General features: G+C 48.4%; 1 protein-coding gene across 1 annotated transcript in view; it reads right to left on the bottom strand.

The window, feature by feature from the left end:
- Positions 1 to 19,533, bottom strand: part of Kif6 (kinesin family member 6) — a 240,994-nt gene that overhangs the window by 51,298 nt on the left and 170,163 nt on the right. Inside the window, exon 14 of the mRNA XM_090355739.1 lies at positions 7,627 to 7,735. Coding sequence (XP_090211865.1) covers positions 7,627 to 7,735 — 109 coding nt within the window. The remainder of the gene's footprint in view (positions 1 to 7,626; positions 7,736 to 19,533) is intronic.

The raw sequence follows: 19,533 nt of genomic DNA, 5'->3' as shown, positions 1-19,533 counted from the left end.
GCAAGGTTGGCCTGGAACTGTGATCCTCCAAACCTGTCTCTAAGTCACTAGAGTTACAGGCATGAGCTTCCAGTGCCCTGCTTTTCTTGGGGGTTGGGGAGGGCTAAGAATTATAGGGGTTTGATCTCAAGGCATTATGCCTGCTAGGCAAGCATTCTATCTCGAGTCACCTTCCCAGTCCTTTGGGTTCTAGTTATTTTTGAGATAGGATCTTGTGCTTCAGCCCTGGTTGGCCTTGGATCCAGCTGTCTATTCCTCAGGCAGAGCTGGGTTACAGATATGTTACATCCGCCATGCCTGGATGGTTGTGATGTAGGAAATCTCATTAACTTTCCCCTCAGCTTGGCCTCAAGCTGTGGTACTGCTGACCTTTGCCCTTTGAGTAACTGAGATTACAGGTATGATCAGTATGCCCAGTTGGGATTTTGTAGATAAATAGTATCACTTAAACAATATATTTTCCAGATTATAAAGTGATATAGTGCCAGACGCCAGGGGCCCATAGCTACAACTCTAGCTAATCAGGAGACCAAGATCTGAGGATCATGGTTTGAAGCCAGCTGGGCAGGAAAGTTTGTGAGACTTTTATTTCCAATTAACCTACAAAAAGCTGAAAGTGGAGCTGTGATTCAAGTGGCAGAGTGCTAGCCTTGAGCACAAAAGCTCAAGGACAATGCCCAGTTCCAGAGTTTAAGCCCCAGAATTAGTACAGATACGTGCCTGTGTGTAAACACACACACACACACACACACAGTGATAGAGAATGGCAAACCATGGCAGATCACAAGAAAATCCAGAATACTGCCTGGCTCTTTAAATAAAGTTTTATTGGGACACAGCCACAACTGTGCATTTGCATCTTGCCTATGGCTGCTTTCATGTGCTGGCAGCTGAGTGGAGTAAATGTGCTGGGGACTGCATGACCTACAAAGCCGAGAACAGCTACTCTTTGCTGACTCCTGTTTAGAGATGATTACCAAACCAGACTTTGAAAATGCAATTTAAGGAAAAAGCCTGGCAGAGATGGAGGGAGGGAGGAGGAGTGAATGCAGGCAGGGTACCGTGTGGACAGCAGACACTGTGTGGAAAAGGAACTATGAAACTTGTGGGCAGGGATGGGAGTGGGAAACCGAGGGAGAGTGAGGGAAGGGGTGACATTGTCCCCAAAGGTACTTATTACCTGATTTACGATGTGGTAACCCCTCTGTACAATACCCTGGTAACAATAATAAAATTATATATATGTATATATACATATATATGTGTATATATATGTATATATATATTCGTTGTTGTCGTTGGTTGTGGGGATTGACCTGAGCCTGGGTGCTGCCCCTGAACTCTTCAGCTCAAGGATAGTGTTCTACCACTGAGCAACAGTGCCACTTCCAGTTTTCTGGTGATTAATTGGAGATAAGAGTCTCATGGACTTTTGAGCCTGGGGTGGCTTTGAAACACGATCCTTAGATCTCAGCCTCTTGAGAAGCTAGGATTACAGGTGTGAGCCATTGGCACCTGGATAAAGAATTTTTTAATGTAAAAAAACCCCAAAAAACATTGGGCTGGGAGTTTGGCCTAGTGGTAGAGTGCTTGTCTAGCATGCACGAAGATCCGGGTTCAATTCCTCGGTACCATATACATAGAAAACAGCTGGAAGTGGTGCTGAGGCTCAAGTGGTAGAGCTCTAGCCTTGAGAAAGTCCAAGGACAGTGCTCAGGCCTGGAGCTCAAGCCCAGAACTGGCTAAAAAACAAGATAAATCTTTTTTTTTTTTTTTTTTTTTTTTTTGGAAATTCTGGGAATTTCCAAATACATTCAAAATCAAGAACCTTTCAGGATGGACCTTCACATGGCTACCATCATGTCTCATAGCTGTCTATCTAAATATTTGTCATCAATACTCCATAATCGAAGCTTCGGGATTCTAACAAGTCTATCCATTAAGACCTTAGCCTCTGAGGACTGTGTTGAAGAAAGTGGGGAGATGAGCACATTCCAGACAGAAGAACAACACAGAGGCCTGCGTACCACGCTGCTCTGTGCTTGGTAGAAGAGAACTGTGAATTATGTCATTGCTGTTTTCTAAAGCTGTGGGCTTGGCCTGGGCCCAGACAGGAAGCAGCAGGGAAGAGGCCTAAGTTTTCCTTCTCTCTTGGGTTTCGTGGAACTCCAGCCCTGGCTCTCTCATTATGACTGTTGAGTTCAAGCTCATTGTGGTTTAGGTGGGTCTTCTCCTCAGCAGGGCCCACGACCTTTGGGACAGAGATCTGATTGATCTAGACTTGATTCAGTTCAACAGTCACAGGAAGTACAGGTCAGTGCACTAGGTTCCTTCTGGCCTTTGCAGCTGGACAGGTATAAGCTGAGATTTTCTCCAGGCCATAGAGAAATGGAAGCTTATCTTTCTAGTATAGGTTCTGCTATGGGAGGGATAATGATTGACCAAGGCGCCCTGACCCAGGCCCTTGGATTTAATAGGACCTGGAAGTCATATGGTGCCACAGAGCCAACACCCCTCTCAATATCTGCCCCACAGGCTGAGCAGCTAGAGCGCCTATCGATTCTGCAGGAAGGCATGTAACAAACAGAAGGGAAGAAAGGTGCAGAAGGGGCCATTTCTACTGTGGCAAGGCCTGGGAAAGCCCTTGTGCCTCAGATGGGTCTGGGATACAGGGGAGGGGATCTGAGCGTGGGCATCAAACCTATGCCATGCCCTGCAGTACTGTGGGGCAGCTCAGGCTGTCCCAGCCTCTCCTTTGCAGCCCACTCTCAGCTCTCAGCCCACTGCTAAAATGGGGTTCATTGTTCATGCAGGGTGTGGTTTGAGGGCCATGCTGGCTTCTGGAGATCATTTATTCATCCTTCTTCTAGGCCACCCCTTCCACATGTGTTCCTGATCCCCGAGCCTAAGCCCAGAGGTAGAGGAGGCAAAGTTGTTTCCTCCCCAACTCTCAGAAGGCTGAAAGCTGTGTCCCCCACTTGTCAGAAGCTACTTGCTCCTCAAGCAATGCCCTTGGCTGCTCAGATTCCTCAAAGGCAATGTCAAAGATGTCTACCCTGAAGCAAAATAAGAGGTTTTGGAATATTGTGTGTGTGTGCGTGTGTGTGTGCGCGTGCGTGCATGTGTGTGTGTGTGTGTGTGTGTGTGTGTGTGTGTGTGTGTGTGTGCGTGTGTTCGGCGCCATTTAGAAAACTGTGGGGAGGCCAAGAAGGTCCTCATCTAATCTGTTCTCAGAGTTCGTAATTCCAGTTCATCAGACCAAGGTATACATATACAAATACAGATGGGGAAATAGTAAAGGTTAAAATCCTCATCTCTCAGGAAGCAGGGCGCCCTATTTGTCATGGGTGTTATTTCCAGATGGTGCCTGAGATCTCCCTCCATGCTGGGCTCAGTTTTCCTGTTGGTTTTAGATTGCTGTTCTCTTCTATGTTGGATGGATCCAGCTGCGTGAAAGGGCTCTTTTCTCGCGTTAGTTCACATTATCAATGCCTTTATTGCCGACTGTAGTTAATCGCCCCATTCATTTCTCCTTTTGTTATTTAATGGGACTCTGTGTGTGTGGGGTTCAGTTTCTCTCACAAAAGAGAGTTCACTGTGCATTGCCTGGGCACTGATATTTGCCAAGCATGGGGTCACCAGCCTCTCTTCGTATTATTATTACACACTAAGGATGAGTCATGCCTACAAAATGCAGTGATTGTGACCTGTAATTGTCCTCCACTGAAAAATCCCATTTTAAGAACTGGCTCGCCTGCTCTAGGGCATTGAAGGGCAACTATCCTATTAATGTGCCCACGTCGTATTTCTGTTGTCACAGGCAGGCACTACAACCTCCCTCAGACTGTGAACCATGGCTTGGGATGAGGAAGAACAGAAAAGCCCCTCAACCAAGTACCACGGCATGCCTCCACTGTCCAGGTCCTGTGCTGTGGGAGGTATTGTGAGCCACCAACAGTCCCTACATTCGGGATTAGGATGAGCGTGCTGTGGGATACAGAAGATTTAGCATGGGGCACCGTGAGGGGGGACAGTAGTTCCAACATTTTTATAACATGATGTCACGCCAGAAACTTCAGGTCCCCATTACTAGATGTGAGGAGAGGAGAGTAAAACGGGAGGTCAGGCTGGTGGGGTCCTGGGGGAACTGAGGGCTATCAGAAAAGTGGGATCTCGTGTAGGGTCATCCCGGTGAGGAGGTGGCCGTCCCCGTCCAAGTCCTTCTGATCCCTTGTCCGTATTCCCAGGGTGGGCCAGTCCTCGTTCAGTCCTCCCAGCCACGAGGGGGAGCTAAAGAAATTGTATTGACGGGGTTGGGATCCCTGGAATGGCGTGTCTACCTCAAACACAGCACGGGAATGGCTTTATTGTGGCGTCTGCTACCGGGACGCTGGTGGTGCAGAGTTGTTACATGAGAACATTTTCCTCTCCATTCTCTGCCTCCAGCAGCTGTGACTGCATAACATCTAACATGGAGTGCCAACGAAAGACCCCATCTTGAGAAAAGAGTCCTACAATGAGTGGTAGTGCAGTAACAGTACACAGATGTGGGATTAAAAAAAAAGTGGGATGTTTTTGTGTTTTCATTCGATTTAAAAAAGACCGATTTGGGTGAGGAAGACCTATTTTCAGAGAAAAGCTCTGTGTGTGTGTGTGTGTGTGTGTGTGTGTGTGAGAGAGAGAGAGAGAGAGAGAGAGAGAGAGAGAGAGAGAGAGAGAGAAGAGAGAGAGAGAGAGAGAGAGAGAGAGAGGACTCATTAATTCCCTTGTATAGTGGCCATAAGGAAGAAAGGGTCGTCATTCTGTTTGAACTAGTAGTTTATTTAAACTTAAAGCACAGCTTGTAAGCACAGTGAACTTGAGTTAAGGTGGCGGTTTGCTGAAAAGCCTTGTGAGCCCATGGCCTTGTGAAGCACCCACCCACCCACACAGGACCTGGACCCAAACTCAGATATAAACCTGAATAACACTTTTAGACAAAGAAGGACAGAGTATGTTTTCCTTGTCAGTGGTCCTTAAACTTACACTAGAGATTTTATTTTTTATTTATTTTTCTAATTGAATTGATTTTTTTTTTTGTGGGTCATGGGGCTTGAACTCAGCCTGGGAGCTGTCCCTGAGCTCTTTAGCTCAAGACTACTGCCCTGCCTTTGTGCCAAGCCCTACTTCCCGTTTTCTAGAGGTTAACTGGAGATAAAAGTCTCACGTCCTTTTGTGCCTGGGCTGGTTTTGGACCTTGATTCTCAGATCTCAGCCTCTTGAGTAGCTAGGATTACAGGTGTGAGCCACCGCACCCAGCTATAATTTTATTTTTTAATCTGTAGAGTTTTGAGGATTCGACTTCAGAGATTCTCGGTTTCAATGTCGCTGGACACTGTGTATACCAGGCGTTTCTAAACCTGGCAGTTAGGGGAATCTATTTCTTCTTCTTCTTTTTTTTAATGGGCTACTCACGTCTCACCTCATTAAATCAGAATACCTGAAGAGTTGGGCCCAGATTTGGTAGGGTTTAAAGTTCCAGGGGCCATATTAACAGGAAGCCAGGATTAACAAGTCATCAAGCAAAGCTAAGATGCTTGGGACATGGGCATGGTGGAAGCCTCTGTAAATGTCTTTATTCAAGGATGACACAATTGTCTTCTGCTCACCAGGCTTTGCTTCAAACAGCCAAGAAAGACATCCTGTATTAGTGTATCCAAGCTGGCCATCCAAGGTGGCTTACTGTGGCACACACGTCTGGGAAACCCAGGGGCCCTACTGTAGTTTTATGTGTATATACCTGTGCTTTATAGGAATGGTGTTGTGATCTGTTCTTGTTGGCACACAGACACTGAGCCTTCTGCTTCCAGCAGCTGCATCTTGATCTATGGGCTCTCCCATCATCTTATTTGCCTCGTGATGGATAGCCAAAACGTGTCTGGCTCTCTTCAGCTTCTGACAGTGCTGTCACCAGATGCCTCACATATGTATGTCCCCTTAGGAGCCTTGGTGAGGGCATCTTGGGACATGTACCCTGGAGAGGAATCACAAGGTTGTCGGGGTATGTGGACTTGCTTTGACTGAGAAGGGCTGGACTGCCTCCAGGACTGCTGATGTCCAGATGGACACCTGTCACTGAAGAGTCCCCGCCCGCGTCTTCTGAAGTGTGAAGGTCTGTGGGGGAGATGGGTAGCGACCTTCAGCCCCAGGGCTGCCTGACCTTCCTTTTTCTTCTCCTCATCTGCCCTCTTGACCTTCCTGGCGGCAGCTGTGTTAAAGGGCTTATCATTCACAAGTCTTCAAATATCCCAGTGTAGGCACACCTCCAGTTGTTTTCTATCCATGCCTCCTTCCAAGGGCCAAGTTCTCTGAGTTCTTGGCTCTATGGCCACCAGTCTGCAGGAGGCCTGGCTGCCTCAGCCTGACCTCTGGCTTCTCTACTCTTGCCACTGGCTTGCTTTCATGGTCTACCATCTTGGACAATTCTTCCCTTTCTTTCTTTTAAAAAATATTTTTCATCTAACATGAACTGTTTGGACACATTCATTTTGGGGGGGGGAGTGTTGGGATGAAATCTAGAGCCTTCCATGCATAAGGCAAGGGCTCTAACCCTGAGTCCAACAATATAGTATTTATGTTCAGTCTCTGCTCCTTTGATTTGCTCTGAGTCAGCTTGGATAGTCTGCCAGTGGATGGATCTACACACAGGTCTCCCTTTCTCCCTCGGGTTTCTCAGTAGCCTCTGACATCTGTTTCTCCTAAGCCATCCTCCCTCTTGGTTCTCAAGGTTTTTGTTTTCTCCTGGTTCTCCTTTCTCTGCCTGCTTCTTTCTTCTGCCTTTCCTTTAAAGTCTCCTCCTCTGATGTTCTGATCTAGACCTCCACATTTCCACTCCAGAGAACTCAACAGCTTCCCAGCCCTCCTTGAATTGTCATTTATAGGTGCACAACTCTCAAACACAGATTCAACAAACTGGTCCTAAATTTTTGTCATGTGCTAAGGCCCAGGGTCGCGGGCAACTCATTGCCAGACGAGAACTCACTCTTTTGACGCCCAGACTCTGCATCTGACAGTCCTGATTGCAGCAGGTGGAGCACATGCCTCTAATTCACAGACTGGCTACAACACATTATATATCTGCTTTCTTTTTTCCTAAAGTGGTCCAGAACTCTGCCTTGCCTGGTAACACCACCACAATCAGACCTTGCCTGCTCTGGTGGTGGAGAAAGCACCAAAGACCTCTGAGTTACAAGCTGTGCATGCATTTCCTCTGACTAAAAGGTGCTGGGCTCCTTGTCCAGTGAAGCTGCTGGACCTGTAGTCCTAAGAATATCACTGGCCCATAGCTTTTCTCTTTCTTTGAGCAGAGGAGGACTAACAATGTTGTGATGGGAAATTGTGATAGAGTTTCTCCCCCCCAGTAACACGCCCTGTCCTTCAGGTTGCGTGCCCCACTGGTGTCGTGGAGGTGAGGCTCCCACACATGGGAGATGGGCATATGTGGACATGAAACCACGGGGACAGCATGCCTTTCCCACAGAACGTAGGCTGAGCTAGAGAGGAAGGACAAGGAGCGGATTTCCTCCAGGCCCAGCCTGGCTGAGCCATGCAGTACCAGCTGCTCTCAGAGATGGAGACTTAACTTACCTCTGCTTTAGAATCTGTTTGTTGTCATCAATGGTAACACTGTCAGCGTGGTCCCTCTTGAAAATTTCAAAGGCCTCCTGGCGGCCTAGTGACATTTCCTCTCTCATTCCTGTTCAGAGACATAGGCAAGTGGCCTTAGTCACGGCATAAGGATCCCATTAATTTCATTGTCACTTTAGTCAGACCGCAGAGCCAGTCCTGGCTCCAAGAGGCCCACAGCAGAGACAATCTGGCCAGACAGGTGGCCCCAGGCTTGGTCCAGATGGCCGCCAACCCACCCGGGAGGCCTTCGAAGTGGTGCTTGCTGCGCCCCACAGGGCTGGGCCCGCGGGGCCATGGCTATTGCGTGGCAGAGAGTGGGGTTTGGAATGTCTGGCCAGAGGAAATGAAAACCAGATCGCCAGGCCACGGATTGCCCAGAACATCTGTGAATGTACTTTCTGCCATCCTCCAATGCCACACCTCCCTTTTTCCTGTTTTGCCCCGTTTTGGTTGTCTGTTAAATTTCATCCCAAGTTCCCATTGAGTTACAAGAATTATAATCCAGACAGAAAGACAAAAATCTAGACTATTTTACTCTCTCTCTCTCTCTCTCTCTCTCTCTCTCTCTCTCTCTCTCTCTCTCTCGCTCTTGCTCTCGCTCTCTTGCTCTCTGTCTTAAATCAAGGCCAGTACTCTACCACTTTGAGCCACAGCACCACCTCTGGTTTTCTGGTGGTTAGTTGAGTTAAGAGTTTAATGGACTTTCCTTCCCTGGTTGGCTTCCAACATTTGACCCTCAGATCTCAGCTTCCTGAGTAGCTAGGATTATAGGTGTGAGCCACCAGCGCCTGGCAGAAAACTCTACTCTTTCTCTCCAAGTAAGGGTTCGTCCTTGCTTCTCATCATTGGTCGAGGATGCTGGTTCTCATCCAGGGCTTCTGTTCTCAATCGTACAGCTCAAGTTCATGTCCAGCCTTAATACCTAGTGTTGCTATTGATCATTGCTGTGCCTGGTTCCAAGCTCAAATTCTAGAGCCCAGGCTCAGATTTCTGGGCTCTTATTTAAGAGTAGCTGGGGACCACGCTTACAGCAGCCTTCCTCCTCCCGCCTCTATCACAAGGCTCAGTATGGCAGAAAGGATGGGCCTGCAGCTCACATTGGCAGAGATCCACAGGGCCTTTCTTAATGCTCCATATCTTTGAGCTTCTTTGCCTGGGAGGCCATGTTTTCACCCAGCAGCTCTACTTCTCTCTGGAATGTCACTGTCACCACCTCCCCAAAGCTTTCTGAGGTCTAAGCAAACTAAAATCCTCTCCCTCTGTTCATTATCTTACACTTGCTCCAGGAGTCACCTCACATAACAATTCCAACTGGTGAAGGTAGAGATGTGTGTGTGTGTGTGTGTGTGTGTGTGTGTGTGTGTGTGTGTGTCCCATTTAATAGCTGGCATTTGGAATATGTCTTTTAAGTGACTTGGGCCAGGGATGAATGAATGTGATGATGGCTCATTTGAATGCCACAGGAGCATGCATCAGGGCTAGTAGGGGGGCTCTCCAGAAGGCCTGGGGCTCTAGAGACACACTTAATGTGAGCTACATCCAACAACCTCTCCTCCCTGGAAAAAAACAAAAACCTGTTGAGCCTCCATGGGAGGAGAGCAACCCATCTGACACCAATCTGATGATTCTTGGGATAAAAATAGCAGTGTGGAGAATGTCTGAATGGTGAGACACACAATGACATCCCGCTCTTTTCCAATCAGAAGCAAATGGGCACAGCGCACGTCTGTCTCCACATCTGTCCTGCACACTTGCCCAACCTAGCAGGACTTGGGAATGATGGATAGGGAACGTAGGTGCAGCAGACATTTGCAAGGCACATTCTGCCCCCTCTCAGCCCCTCCCTGCTTTGTAGAGATCATCAGGATCCAGGGACACATTCCCTGCCTTCTCCCTGTTCCCAGTCTGTGTCTATCTGTAGTGATGCATGCTTTTGCTGAATAATAAAATAACAACAGTGGGTGGGAGGCACGAGTCTGTCTGGAATACAATTAGGAAAGAGGAAAGCCCCACGGATTCTCCACTGGAGGCTGCCTGCGGGCTCTCCCAGCTGCCTCACAGAGGTGATGATGAGAAAGAAGGTTCTACTAGCCAGGGAGTAGCAGTGGAAAAATGGCCTCTCCTCCTGCAGGTTCTGCTTCCCCTGTGGAGGGCATTCATGGATGGCTGAAGAGGGGGCATTTATGCTGTTCTGGTACCCCTGGCATTCTTAGGGCAGTGGGTTCTGGGAGAATTTACAGTTGCCTGAACAATTCTGGGTCACATCTGAGGTATACAGCAGGCACAGAATGGATGTGCAGGGCACAGAAAAAGAAGTCCAGATAGAAAGCTCATTTGAGATTGTGTTTTGCAGGACCTAAAAGAACATCCTGCTGAGGAAAGGTTCTACTACAAAGTTTGGAGCCCGAAAGCAGCACAGTATTATACACAAATCACTGCACAACTGACTGTGGTAAAGTTAACACTTCTGGGGATTTAGAAGACACTTGGGGGTCCTGCAGCAGCCCACTGGCTGTCCCTTCCCTTGATGTCACAGGTCTGGGATTGCTTGCGGGCACTGTATGGGACTGGACAGGGAATGATGGTTGTGACTCCAGCAACTCGCTTCTCAAGTGTCTGCTGAGGGAGACCAGGAAGAGGTGGCTGGCCTTGGCCCTAGTTTGAAGGCCAGAGGCAAAGCAAAGCCCGGGTGCTTACAGAGACTTCTGGAAGACCAACACATGGAGCAAGTGGCCAAGGAAAAGATTCATCCCCAACTCTAGCTCTTCTTCCCTCCAGCTCCTCTGTGCTTACTTGCAGCCCACATCTTGCTCTTTTTAGATTAAACCGCCTACATAAGAGCCCATTCCTGTTTGGAGTTGTCCACGGAATTAATGCAATGCTTTTTTTTTCACATATCACTGCTTCCTTTTCCCTAGAAGAATGAGAACACTCAAGTCTAGAAGCACACATTGAACATGTCAGGAAGAGAATGAGCAGGAGGAGCAGAATGACTGGTTGAAAGCTCACCTTGCTAATGAGACAATCATCTGTTTATTTTCTTCCCTCAAGAAGTGTTTATTTATCTTTGGCAAGGCGCTAGACATGTGACAGAAATGCAAAACCCAACAAGAGATTAAAGCTTTCATCCTGGTGTTTACAGAGTGCAGAGAAAGAAGAGTGAACATGTAGCCACACCCCTGCTCCAGAGAGGGAGGCACAAGGAGGGAGATGAGGACAGAGGGAGTCAGGAAAGCTAACTCTGTCAGGGCGACGGGGAGAAGGCTGTATGGAGGAGGAGCCTCTGGATTTGATTGGGAAGGACTCAGAAGGCTGGTCTCTATTTGCCAGGAGGAGAAGTAGAGATTCCAGGTTGGGGTGGGCAGGGGAATGTAACTTAAGTTATGCTAATCTGGGTGGTCCTGCCATCCAATGGAAATGACCTTGGAAACTGAGTGCTTGGTGGCTCACTCCTGTAATCCTAGCAATTGAAGAGGCTGTGATCTAGAGCATCGTGGTTTGGGGCCAACCCAGGCAGGAAAGCCCAGGAGACTCTTATCTTAAAAAGAACCAGCCGGTTGGCTTGCTGAGTCCCAGGACCGTTTAAAAGATAATATGGGAGACCCCCTCCAAACCCAACACAATATTGCACATTGAGTTGTTAGGTTGGTTAGAAAATATTTACAGGTCTCAAAGGCGCAGTCCCTTCTGGCTTTCGACATTGATTCTGGAGCATGCACACAGAAAGGGCAGTGAGCAGGAGCTTTCAAATCTTGCTTTGGATCTGCAAACACTAGGAGTCCAAATTGGTGTGCACTGGCACTTTACGAGTTTCTTAATGCTCCATTGTCCCCTCCTCACCCTACAATTCCATTTCTTATTTTGCTCAAGAATATAATCCAGTACCTTTGAAAGCTCTTTCCACCCCAACGCAGAGCCCATGGAAACCAAAAGGCAAGGACAAAGCATGGGAGTGGAAAGTTGCTGGTGCCTGTTGGGCTGCTGTCTGATTTCCTTTAACATGGCCATGTGGGCCTGAGCTTAGTTTCCTGGCTGTTCCCAAACAACTTACTGCTGCTTAAGTGATTGCTTAAAAGTGGACAAAAGTGAAATGATGGAGGGCTGTGTTATTCATTGCTGAACAATGGTTTCCTAGGCTTAGCCAAAGACCTATTTTCTTTAGGAGACATTCACTCAGTGCCAGGCTTGGGTTCTCTCTGAGTGCAGAAGGAGAGAGGGAGAAAAGACCACCGGCGGGGAGTGATGGAAAAGGGAGGAGAAGGCATTAACAGAACATAGGCTTGAGAGGACTCAGAGCCCCGGAGGGGGTTTGCAGCGTTAAGGCAGGGGGAGGCTCAGTAAGGGAGGATATTTAACACTGTCTCTGGCCTGATGGTGGCAGCCTTTGAAATGGAGGATGACTCGGATATAGCCACATGACACACAGCTATGCTATGCAGAACTTGACAGTGCAAGGGAGGAGTGGGCAGGGATAGAGGGTGTGTGTTCACGTGTGGGAATCTGATACAAAGATCCACATGCATGGGGATTTCTCCTTAAGCATTGATCTTAGTGAAATATACAAAAAGATCCTCATGTGAATTAGAAGAGAATGCTGCCCCTATATGTATAAGGAAGACATTAGGAGGAGGGAAATGATGGGAGGAGGAAGAGGAGGAGGAGGAAGGGAGAATTTGGATGTGGGGTGAGGCAGAGCTGGGGAGAAAGGGACAACCTACAAGGTGGACCAGGCAGGAAACAGAGCTAGGAGCACCATGAGGACTGGAGGCACATCAGCGACGTGGATCACTGACTGATAGATAACCCAGGGCTACAAAGGGGAAAGAAATGATGGCTGTGGCTAGAAACTCTAGGGGCAAAAGGATGATCAGCAGCAACTTGTATGGACAGTAAAAGATTCAGTGACTGGGGGGCTGAAGGCACTTAGCAAGAGAACTGTACCCAAGCGGGAGGTTAAAGGGAACCTCTGAGATTCTGTCTTACCTCCCTCTCCCTCCTGTGGGGCGGATGCTGTTACTTAGGAAGGAGAAATTCCATGGGAAGTTCACAGGGCTAGCCCTCTCCTTCCTCCCGGCCCTGGCAGATCTGGCTAACCAGTCTCAGTAGCCTCTGCCTGCAAGACTCGCCAGAGCTTCAGTGTTCTCGTAACAGCTCTCAGTCAGCCTCCACTGCCAATCGTCTGTGGCATCCATGTGCTTTCCTTAATGGATGGCTTCCAGATGGCTAAACGAGATGACAACTGGCATTCAATTATAGTCACTGCTGTCACCTTCATCATTCCTGTGCCACCTGCCCTGTCCCCTCAGGGGCTGGCCCCAGAGGACTCACTGGCTCTCCCAAGCAGGGTCATAGCTCCGGGCTGTTGGTGGGAAGATGCCCCCACGTTCCTCCAGTGTCCGGGTGATGGAGGTCACCATGGACAGCAGCGCCACCTCCCATGGTTCTGGTTTACTTGAAAGGGCCAGGAGCAGCCCAGCTACAATTGCAGGGGTTGCTGGGTGGGTCAGGCAGGATATGGAATCTGAGGATGAGGGAGAAGAATAAAAACCACCGAGCCACGGGCCAAAGTGCCTACAGATGTGAAGGCCTGAGATGAGATCTTTGGGGGAGCCAAAGACACTCATCTCACCCGCGTCTGCTTTTGATGGACAACATCGAGGGCGGGTAAGGTCCCCAGAGCTGTGGGGTCCAAAGCTCTGTGTTCAAGCTGGGGTATCACTGAGGCTGCAGCCCTCGGATGAAGACTTGCCTGAGGCTTCCTAGGTCACCACATGAAAGATGTCAAAAAAAAAAAAAAAGGAGATCCTGCAATTAGAAGATCCTCGGGACTGGTTTGGACCAGGAGGAGGCACAGCAGGCTTGGCAGGAACTCCAGGGAGGAGAGCAAAGGGGAAAATCCGAAGTGGAAAGCCACATAAACCTCAGGAGACCCGCCCAATGGCGGTGGCACTGCATCTAAATAAATCAAATGGGTTCCTACTCCTGGTGCCAGAAATCACACATCCCATCAGACCACGCAGGCCCTCAAGTGCCCAGCTGGAAGGCTGGGTGGGGCCCCGGGGGCAGAGCTCAGGGTAGGGTGTGTTTCCCTTTGTCCAGGCAACTGTGTCTGACTCACAGTTTTGCCCTGAGCAGGTGAAGAAAGGCCTTAGAAGTGGACTTGGGCCTCTAAAGGTAGGAAAGCCACTTCAGGTTAGTTTTCTCCTTTGAGTCATGGAAGCAATAGACAGCAAGGCCACTGGGCAGAAAGCACTCATCCCCTTTCCTAGGCTCTCTGGAGATTTATCTCCTGCATATTCTCATTCAGGACCAAGCAGCCATGTGGGCAACCTCGAGGAACAGACACAGGCACTGAAATGGGAAAGCAGTCTGGGTCACATCGGCATTTCTGGGTTTTGGAGTAAGCTCAGGAACCTGGAGGCTGGTAACATTTCCACTCCCTAAGATAGCACGCAGTGGCTCCTGCTGCCAGGCCCAATGGGGGCTCTTAAGGTTTTGTTTTTTCTCCCCCCTGTTGATTTTAGTCCACAGATGTGGCTGCCCTCATGAGCCTCAGGGTCCAATTCCATCGCCTAAAATCTGGCCCACCTTGGGAGTTTGTGTGGGGCCTGACTTTGTATGGGTAGAAGGTCAGTTAATGGACAGGTCCACTGGACAGGGAGAAAGCCAGCCTTCCTCTGAGGTTCCTCCGGCAGGACCCCGGGCCACATCCTTACTGGGTCTCCTTGCTGGACTGTTGGCCCAGGAGTCAAGTTCCATGTCAGTCTGTTTTGGGGGGACAGAGGGTAAAGAACTGTTGACAAGCTCCATTACCCCCAAATGAGGTGAGGCCTCTTCCTTTCCCTGCCTGAGTTGGGGATGGATTCCACTGTAGTTTCAATGCTTGTTTTTGTTATATATATATTTTTAACATTTCATATATATATTTTACCGGCACTGGTGGATTCTAGGTACTCAGGAGGCTGAGATCTAGACAAATATGTGAGACTCTTAACTTCAAATAACTAACAAAAAGCTGGAAGGGGAGGTATGGCTCAAGTGGTAGAGTACCTGTCTTGAGAGAAAAAGCCAAGGAAAAGCACAAGGCCTGAATTGTGTGCACAGACACACACAGCGATTAAAGATTTACTATCTAGCCCAGGAGTAAAAATATCCCTTGGAAATGCCTACAGAATTAAGCAAAATTCCATTTCCTAGGCTTGGAAGTAAATAAGAGGCAAAATGGGGTTTAAATATGTTAATGTTACCTTTTGAGGGGGAGAAAAAAACCAGGGGAAGACTCTGTGTGTGTGTGTGTGTGTGTGTGTGTGTGTGTGTGTGTGTGTGTGCGTGTGTGTGTGTGTGCGTGTGTGTGTGTGTGTGTGTGTGTGTGTGTATTTTCTCCTATGACAGGTCTTGCTCTGTTTTACAAATAGTAGCTTAGTAATGACTAATAGTGGATCTGAAGAGGGCTTATTAATAATTTCCTGTGAGCTGCAGGCCTCACATCTGCTTGTTCATTTAATCTCACTGTAGGTTGTCCTGGCCCATTTTACACATGGGATAATTGAAGTTGAAAGAGGCTAAAATTGACGCGAAGGCAGAAAGTAGCAAAGCTGTAACTTGATGTTAGGTTTGTGTGATTCCAAGAACCTTTTCAAAAATTTTTCTTTTTTTTCCTCCTTTGGAAAGGAAAGCTTTATTTTTTTTTAGCCTTATTGGGGTATAATTTCCCAAACTATATATTTTGAGATATACAACATGGTGATTTGAAGTATAAACACTTTGTGAAATGATTACCACAATTAAGTAAATCGATAACATTTGACACCTTACTTAATATAGTGTGTCTGTGTGTTTGTGTTGGGAACACTTAAGACCTACTCTTAGTAAATTTTATTATCAATATTATATATTACTAATGCAAGTATCTCATGCTGTTCATTAGATACCAAGAATGTATTCATCTTACAGCTGAAAGTTGGTGTACGCTGACCAAGCTCTCCCTATTTCCTTCAACACCAGTCGCTGGCAACAATCATTTTCCTCGGTTTCTATGAGTTCAATCAACTATTTCCCAAATGCTCCTGCTACATGCTGTGTTGGTAAGTGGAAATCACTTTCCAAGTAGAAATAATCACTTTCCATCTCGGACCTGCTTGCTAGCCTAGGTTGGAGATGGTCCAGAAAACAAGGAAATCTGGGAAGTGCCATGAGCTAGGGTGTGGAGGAGAAACTGGCCGTGCATGGTAATCAGAAGAGCTAGAGTGACCAGCAAAGCGGGGAAACAGAGGAAGCAAACAGCTGCATCCAGGGAGCTGGCTGACCTGGGAATGCAGGATGTCAGGTGGCAAAAGAGGTGGGAAGGACTCAGCAGGTCACCAGGCTCTCTGTGCCCTCTCTGATGCCTGAGCCTCTTGAGAGGCACTTCACTTAAAACAGATCATTTGTCCATTTCCCTGGGTGTTTTATTCAGTCAAAAGGTGGCTAGGCTGTCTGTCAACAAGTCCTAGCTATCTGCTCCACTGAGATCCCTTTTGGAAATCAAATCCATACTATCCTTGACCACGCAGTTGACTGTCAGAGGTGTGACCGGATCAAGCCTCCATCCAAAAGCTAGAGACATTTCTAGATGAGGTATTGAGGGTCAGCTGGTACACGTGAGGGGCAGTAGGAGGGGTATGGTCAGATGGCAGAGGGATTTCTCTAAGACTGTTCCAAGGAACTAAGGATAAGAACAGGAGGTGGAGGAAAGGGAGCTGGTGTCACCCTCACGCACACACACAGCCTGCTGCATGCAGGACATGGCCGGAGATTGACTGGCGGGATCTAGAAGCTTCCCTCAGCTGCTAAAGGAATTGAGGACAACTGGTAGGATGGGACCAATGCTCTGCCTGCCCAGGGCATTCATGGCAGAGGGTGCGGTAGCTTTTGAGAGGTTCATGAACATTTCCTGTAGTATCGGGCTGTTCCTGTGTGATGCGTGCTCTGCGTGAGGGGAAAGGAGCTAGGATGTAGCCCCGAAGGCATGGCTGCAGGCACTGGTTTCAGTTACTGGCTATGACTGAGGGCCTGCCTGCCACGGATGCTCTCAGTCTTAGACTCTCCATTATGCAGTGAAGGATTGACAAGAACAGACGTCAAGGCATTCTGTGTACGTCTCCACTTTGAAACTACCACGATGGGATCCTGTGGCGACCTCACCTCCCCACCTCCCCACCTCTCAGCCTGCATGCCCCAGCGAGCCGAAGCTCCTGGCCAGGAATGGCACACAGACAGCCAACAAGCTTGGAACTGCAAGGAGGAGGCAAGAATCAGCTATCTCTGGTGAAATTGTTTTCCTCAAGAGTGCTTTTTGGTTAACTGTATATATCACTCAATCTCATTTTTTTCCTCCCTGCATGTGTTTTTTACAATAAAAATAAATAAAACAGGAGACGGCAGCCATGGACTTAAATCATGGATTTAAGTCTCTGTCAGAATGATGGAATAAATATGGAGCATACTATATGGAGCGAAAGTGTAAAAACGAGCTATAATTATCATCATAAGTAATAATGAGTCATCTAAAAACCCGCCCGCGGCAAGCAGTTTGGAGGGCACAGTCGGAGGAATGCAAAGGTGGTTACAAATGATGGGTTAGGAGAGAGAGAGTGGCTTGCACGGCCAGGCTGGCTCCTGTGTTCTCTGTTTCCCAACCACATGGGCCAGGCTCATTCCACAGTAACAACCTCATCTCATTGAGAAAGTAGAGGGCCAGATGAGGGAGGAGCTTCCTCATCTTCCCAGCCATGTATCCACCAGCGCCTGTCCCTCCTCTTCCTCGGGGGGTAACAGCACAGCAGGCCTCAGCTTATCGAGAGCCAATCTTCTGTCCAGCCTGTAGTCCCCAGACTCCATTCCTATGCTCTCTGCTTTCCCCTTCCTTTCCTCCTTCCTTCCTTCCTTCCTTCCTTCCTTCCTTCCTTCCTTCCTTCCTTCCTTCCTTTTCTCCTCCTCCTCCTCCTCCTCCTCCTCCTCCTTCTCTTCCTCTTCTTCTTGCAGTTGTGGGGCTTGGACTTTGGTCCTGGGTGCTGTCCCTGAGCTCTTCAACTCAAGGCTACTGCCCTACCCCTTCCTGGTTTTTAGTGGTTAACTGGAGATAAAAGTCTCACTGGACTCGAGTGCCCAGGCTGGCTTTGAATCTCTGTCCTGAGTTCTCAGCCTCCTGAGTAGTTAGGGTCACAGGCATGAGCCACTGTGCCCAACTTCCTCCTTTCTTATCTGAGCAATCCTTCCCTCCTCCCTGGGTTACTTCCATAAGCACAAAGCCATTATTTAAAGAAAAGCTTTAGTGAACTGGTTATAGTTACTTGACCGTAGGCACAAGATAAGAAGGTAAAAATGTTCCTGTTTCTGAGCCTGGACTTCACTGGGAGGTAGAAAAGAGCCTCATGCATGATGGGATGGGCTGAGGAGAGCGAGGTGTTCGGGAGGAGGGTTCACAGGATGCTTTCCTCCTAACATCAGGACAGTTCCCCCAGAGAATGTCCCACCAGGGTTCTCTGCGGCACCCTTTGAATGGGCCTCCCTTCCCATTCTCAGCCTTCTTATCATCAAAATGCTGCTCTGAGATCCTCCATGGCCTCAGCGTGGCTTCCTGCGCCCAGGGGCAGGGCTGTACTGCTAAGTGGCCAGTGCGCTGAGTGGTTCAAGCACCTTATCACAACTCATGTCCCTCCACTACCTATTCTGGGTACTTGTAGCCATGCTGCTTCTCCAGATCAAGGCCTGTCCCATCCACAGTCACTGTCCGGGCCCTCTGGCAGGTGCCTTTCTCTTCCCTCATAGCTTTTTGATTCAGTTGGGGGTTCTAGAATGTGCTGGGATAGGCTGCTCCTTCATGTAGTGTGTTTGGGCTGGAATAGGACACACACACAAACACTGCTACAGTAGTTACTCCCCTCCTCCTCTGCGTGTGTGTGTGTGTGTGTGTGTGTGTGTGGGTGTGTGTGTGTGTGCTGGTACTGGAGCTTGAACTTAGGGTTTGGGTGCTGTCCCTTAGCCTGGTTCTCTACCACTAGTTCCACTTCCACTTTTTTAGGGATTAGTGGGAGATAAGAATCTCCTGGACTTATCTACCTGGGCTGGCTTTGAACTGTGACCCTCAGATCTCAGCTTCTTGGGCAGCTAGGATGGCAGGCATGAGCCACTGGCACCCAGCTCCTTCTGCTTTCTTTGCCCACAGCGGTAACTCACGAGCAGCTTCTCTCTTGGAACTTACACACATTCTCATTTGTCTGACTCCTTCCCCCACTGGCTTCTTTCAGCATGTGATTTCAAATCCTAGCTTTTCTTTAAGCCAGAAACAGATTGTCGATGTGACAGTGCCAAGGACATGGTGGTCCTTAATATTCCCACACAGGAGGAAGGAAGGAAAGAGGGCTAGCACACAAAGTAGCAGCATGAAGACCCTAGATGTTGTTTGCTTAAAACTGAAGACTGGCATTCCTCTGTGGTAGAAAATGTGCACCAGCACAGGGGCCAGGACAGGGTCACTGCGGGTGGCTGGGCGGGCTGGAGGGGAAGCCGTCCTTTCTACTCAGCTCCAAGCTGCTTCTCACTCCACTGGGCTCACTAATGAGTTTTGGGGTACCTTGGGCAGTCATTTGCTCTTTGGACATAAAGAATACAGAGAGTGAACAGGCTGAAAGCCCCTGTGGCTAGGCTTCCTCTTGTTACAAACAACCAGTCTTTGAACTTGTAATTATGAGTCATGAGGCTCCCAGTCTGGTGCAAAAGTGACTCATTTTAACTAAATTATCAGGTTTTTTTTCTGTTACCAAATGCTATGATCAAGATTTTTTTTTTAAAGGAACATTCTTATTACAAGAGCAGGAGGAAGAG

Source organism: Megascapheus bottae, chromosome 22 (genome assembly GCF_031878675.1).
Source record: "Megascapheus bottae isolate mThoBot1 chromosome 22, mThoBot2.hap1, whole genome shotgun sequence".
NCBI lineage: Eukaryota > Metazoa > Chordata > Mammalia > Rodentia > Geomyidae > Megascapheus > Megascapheus bottae.
This window is presented reverse-complemented; position numbering and strand designations above follow the sequence as displayed.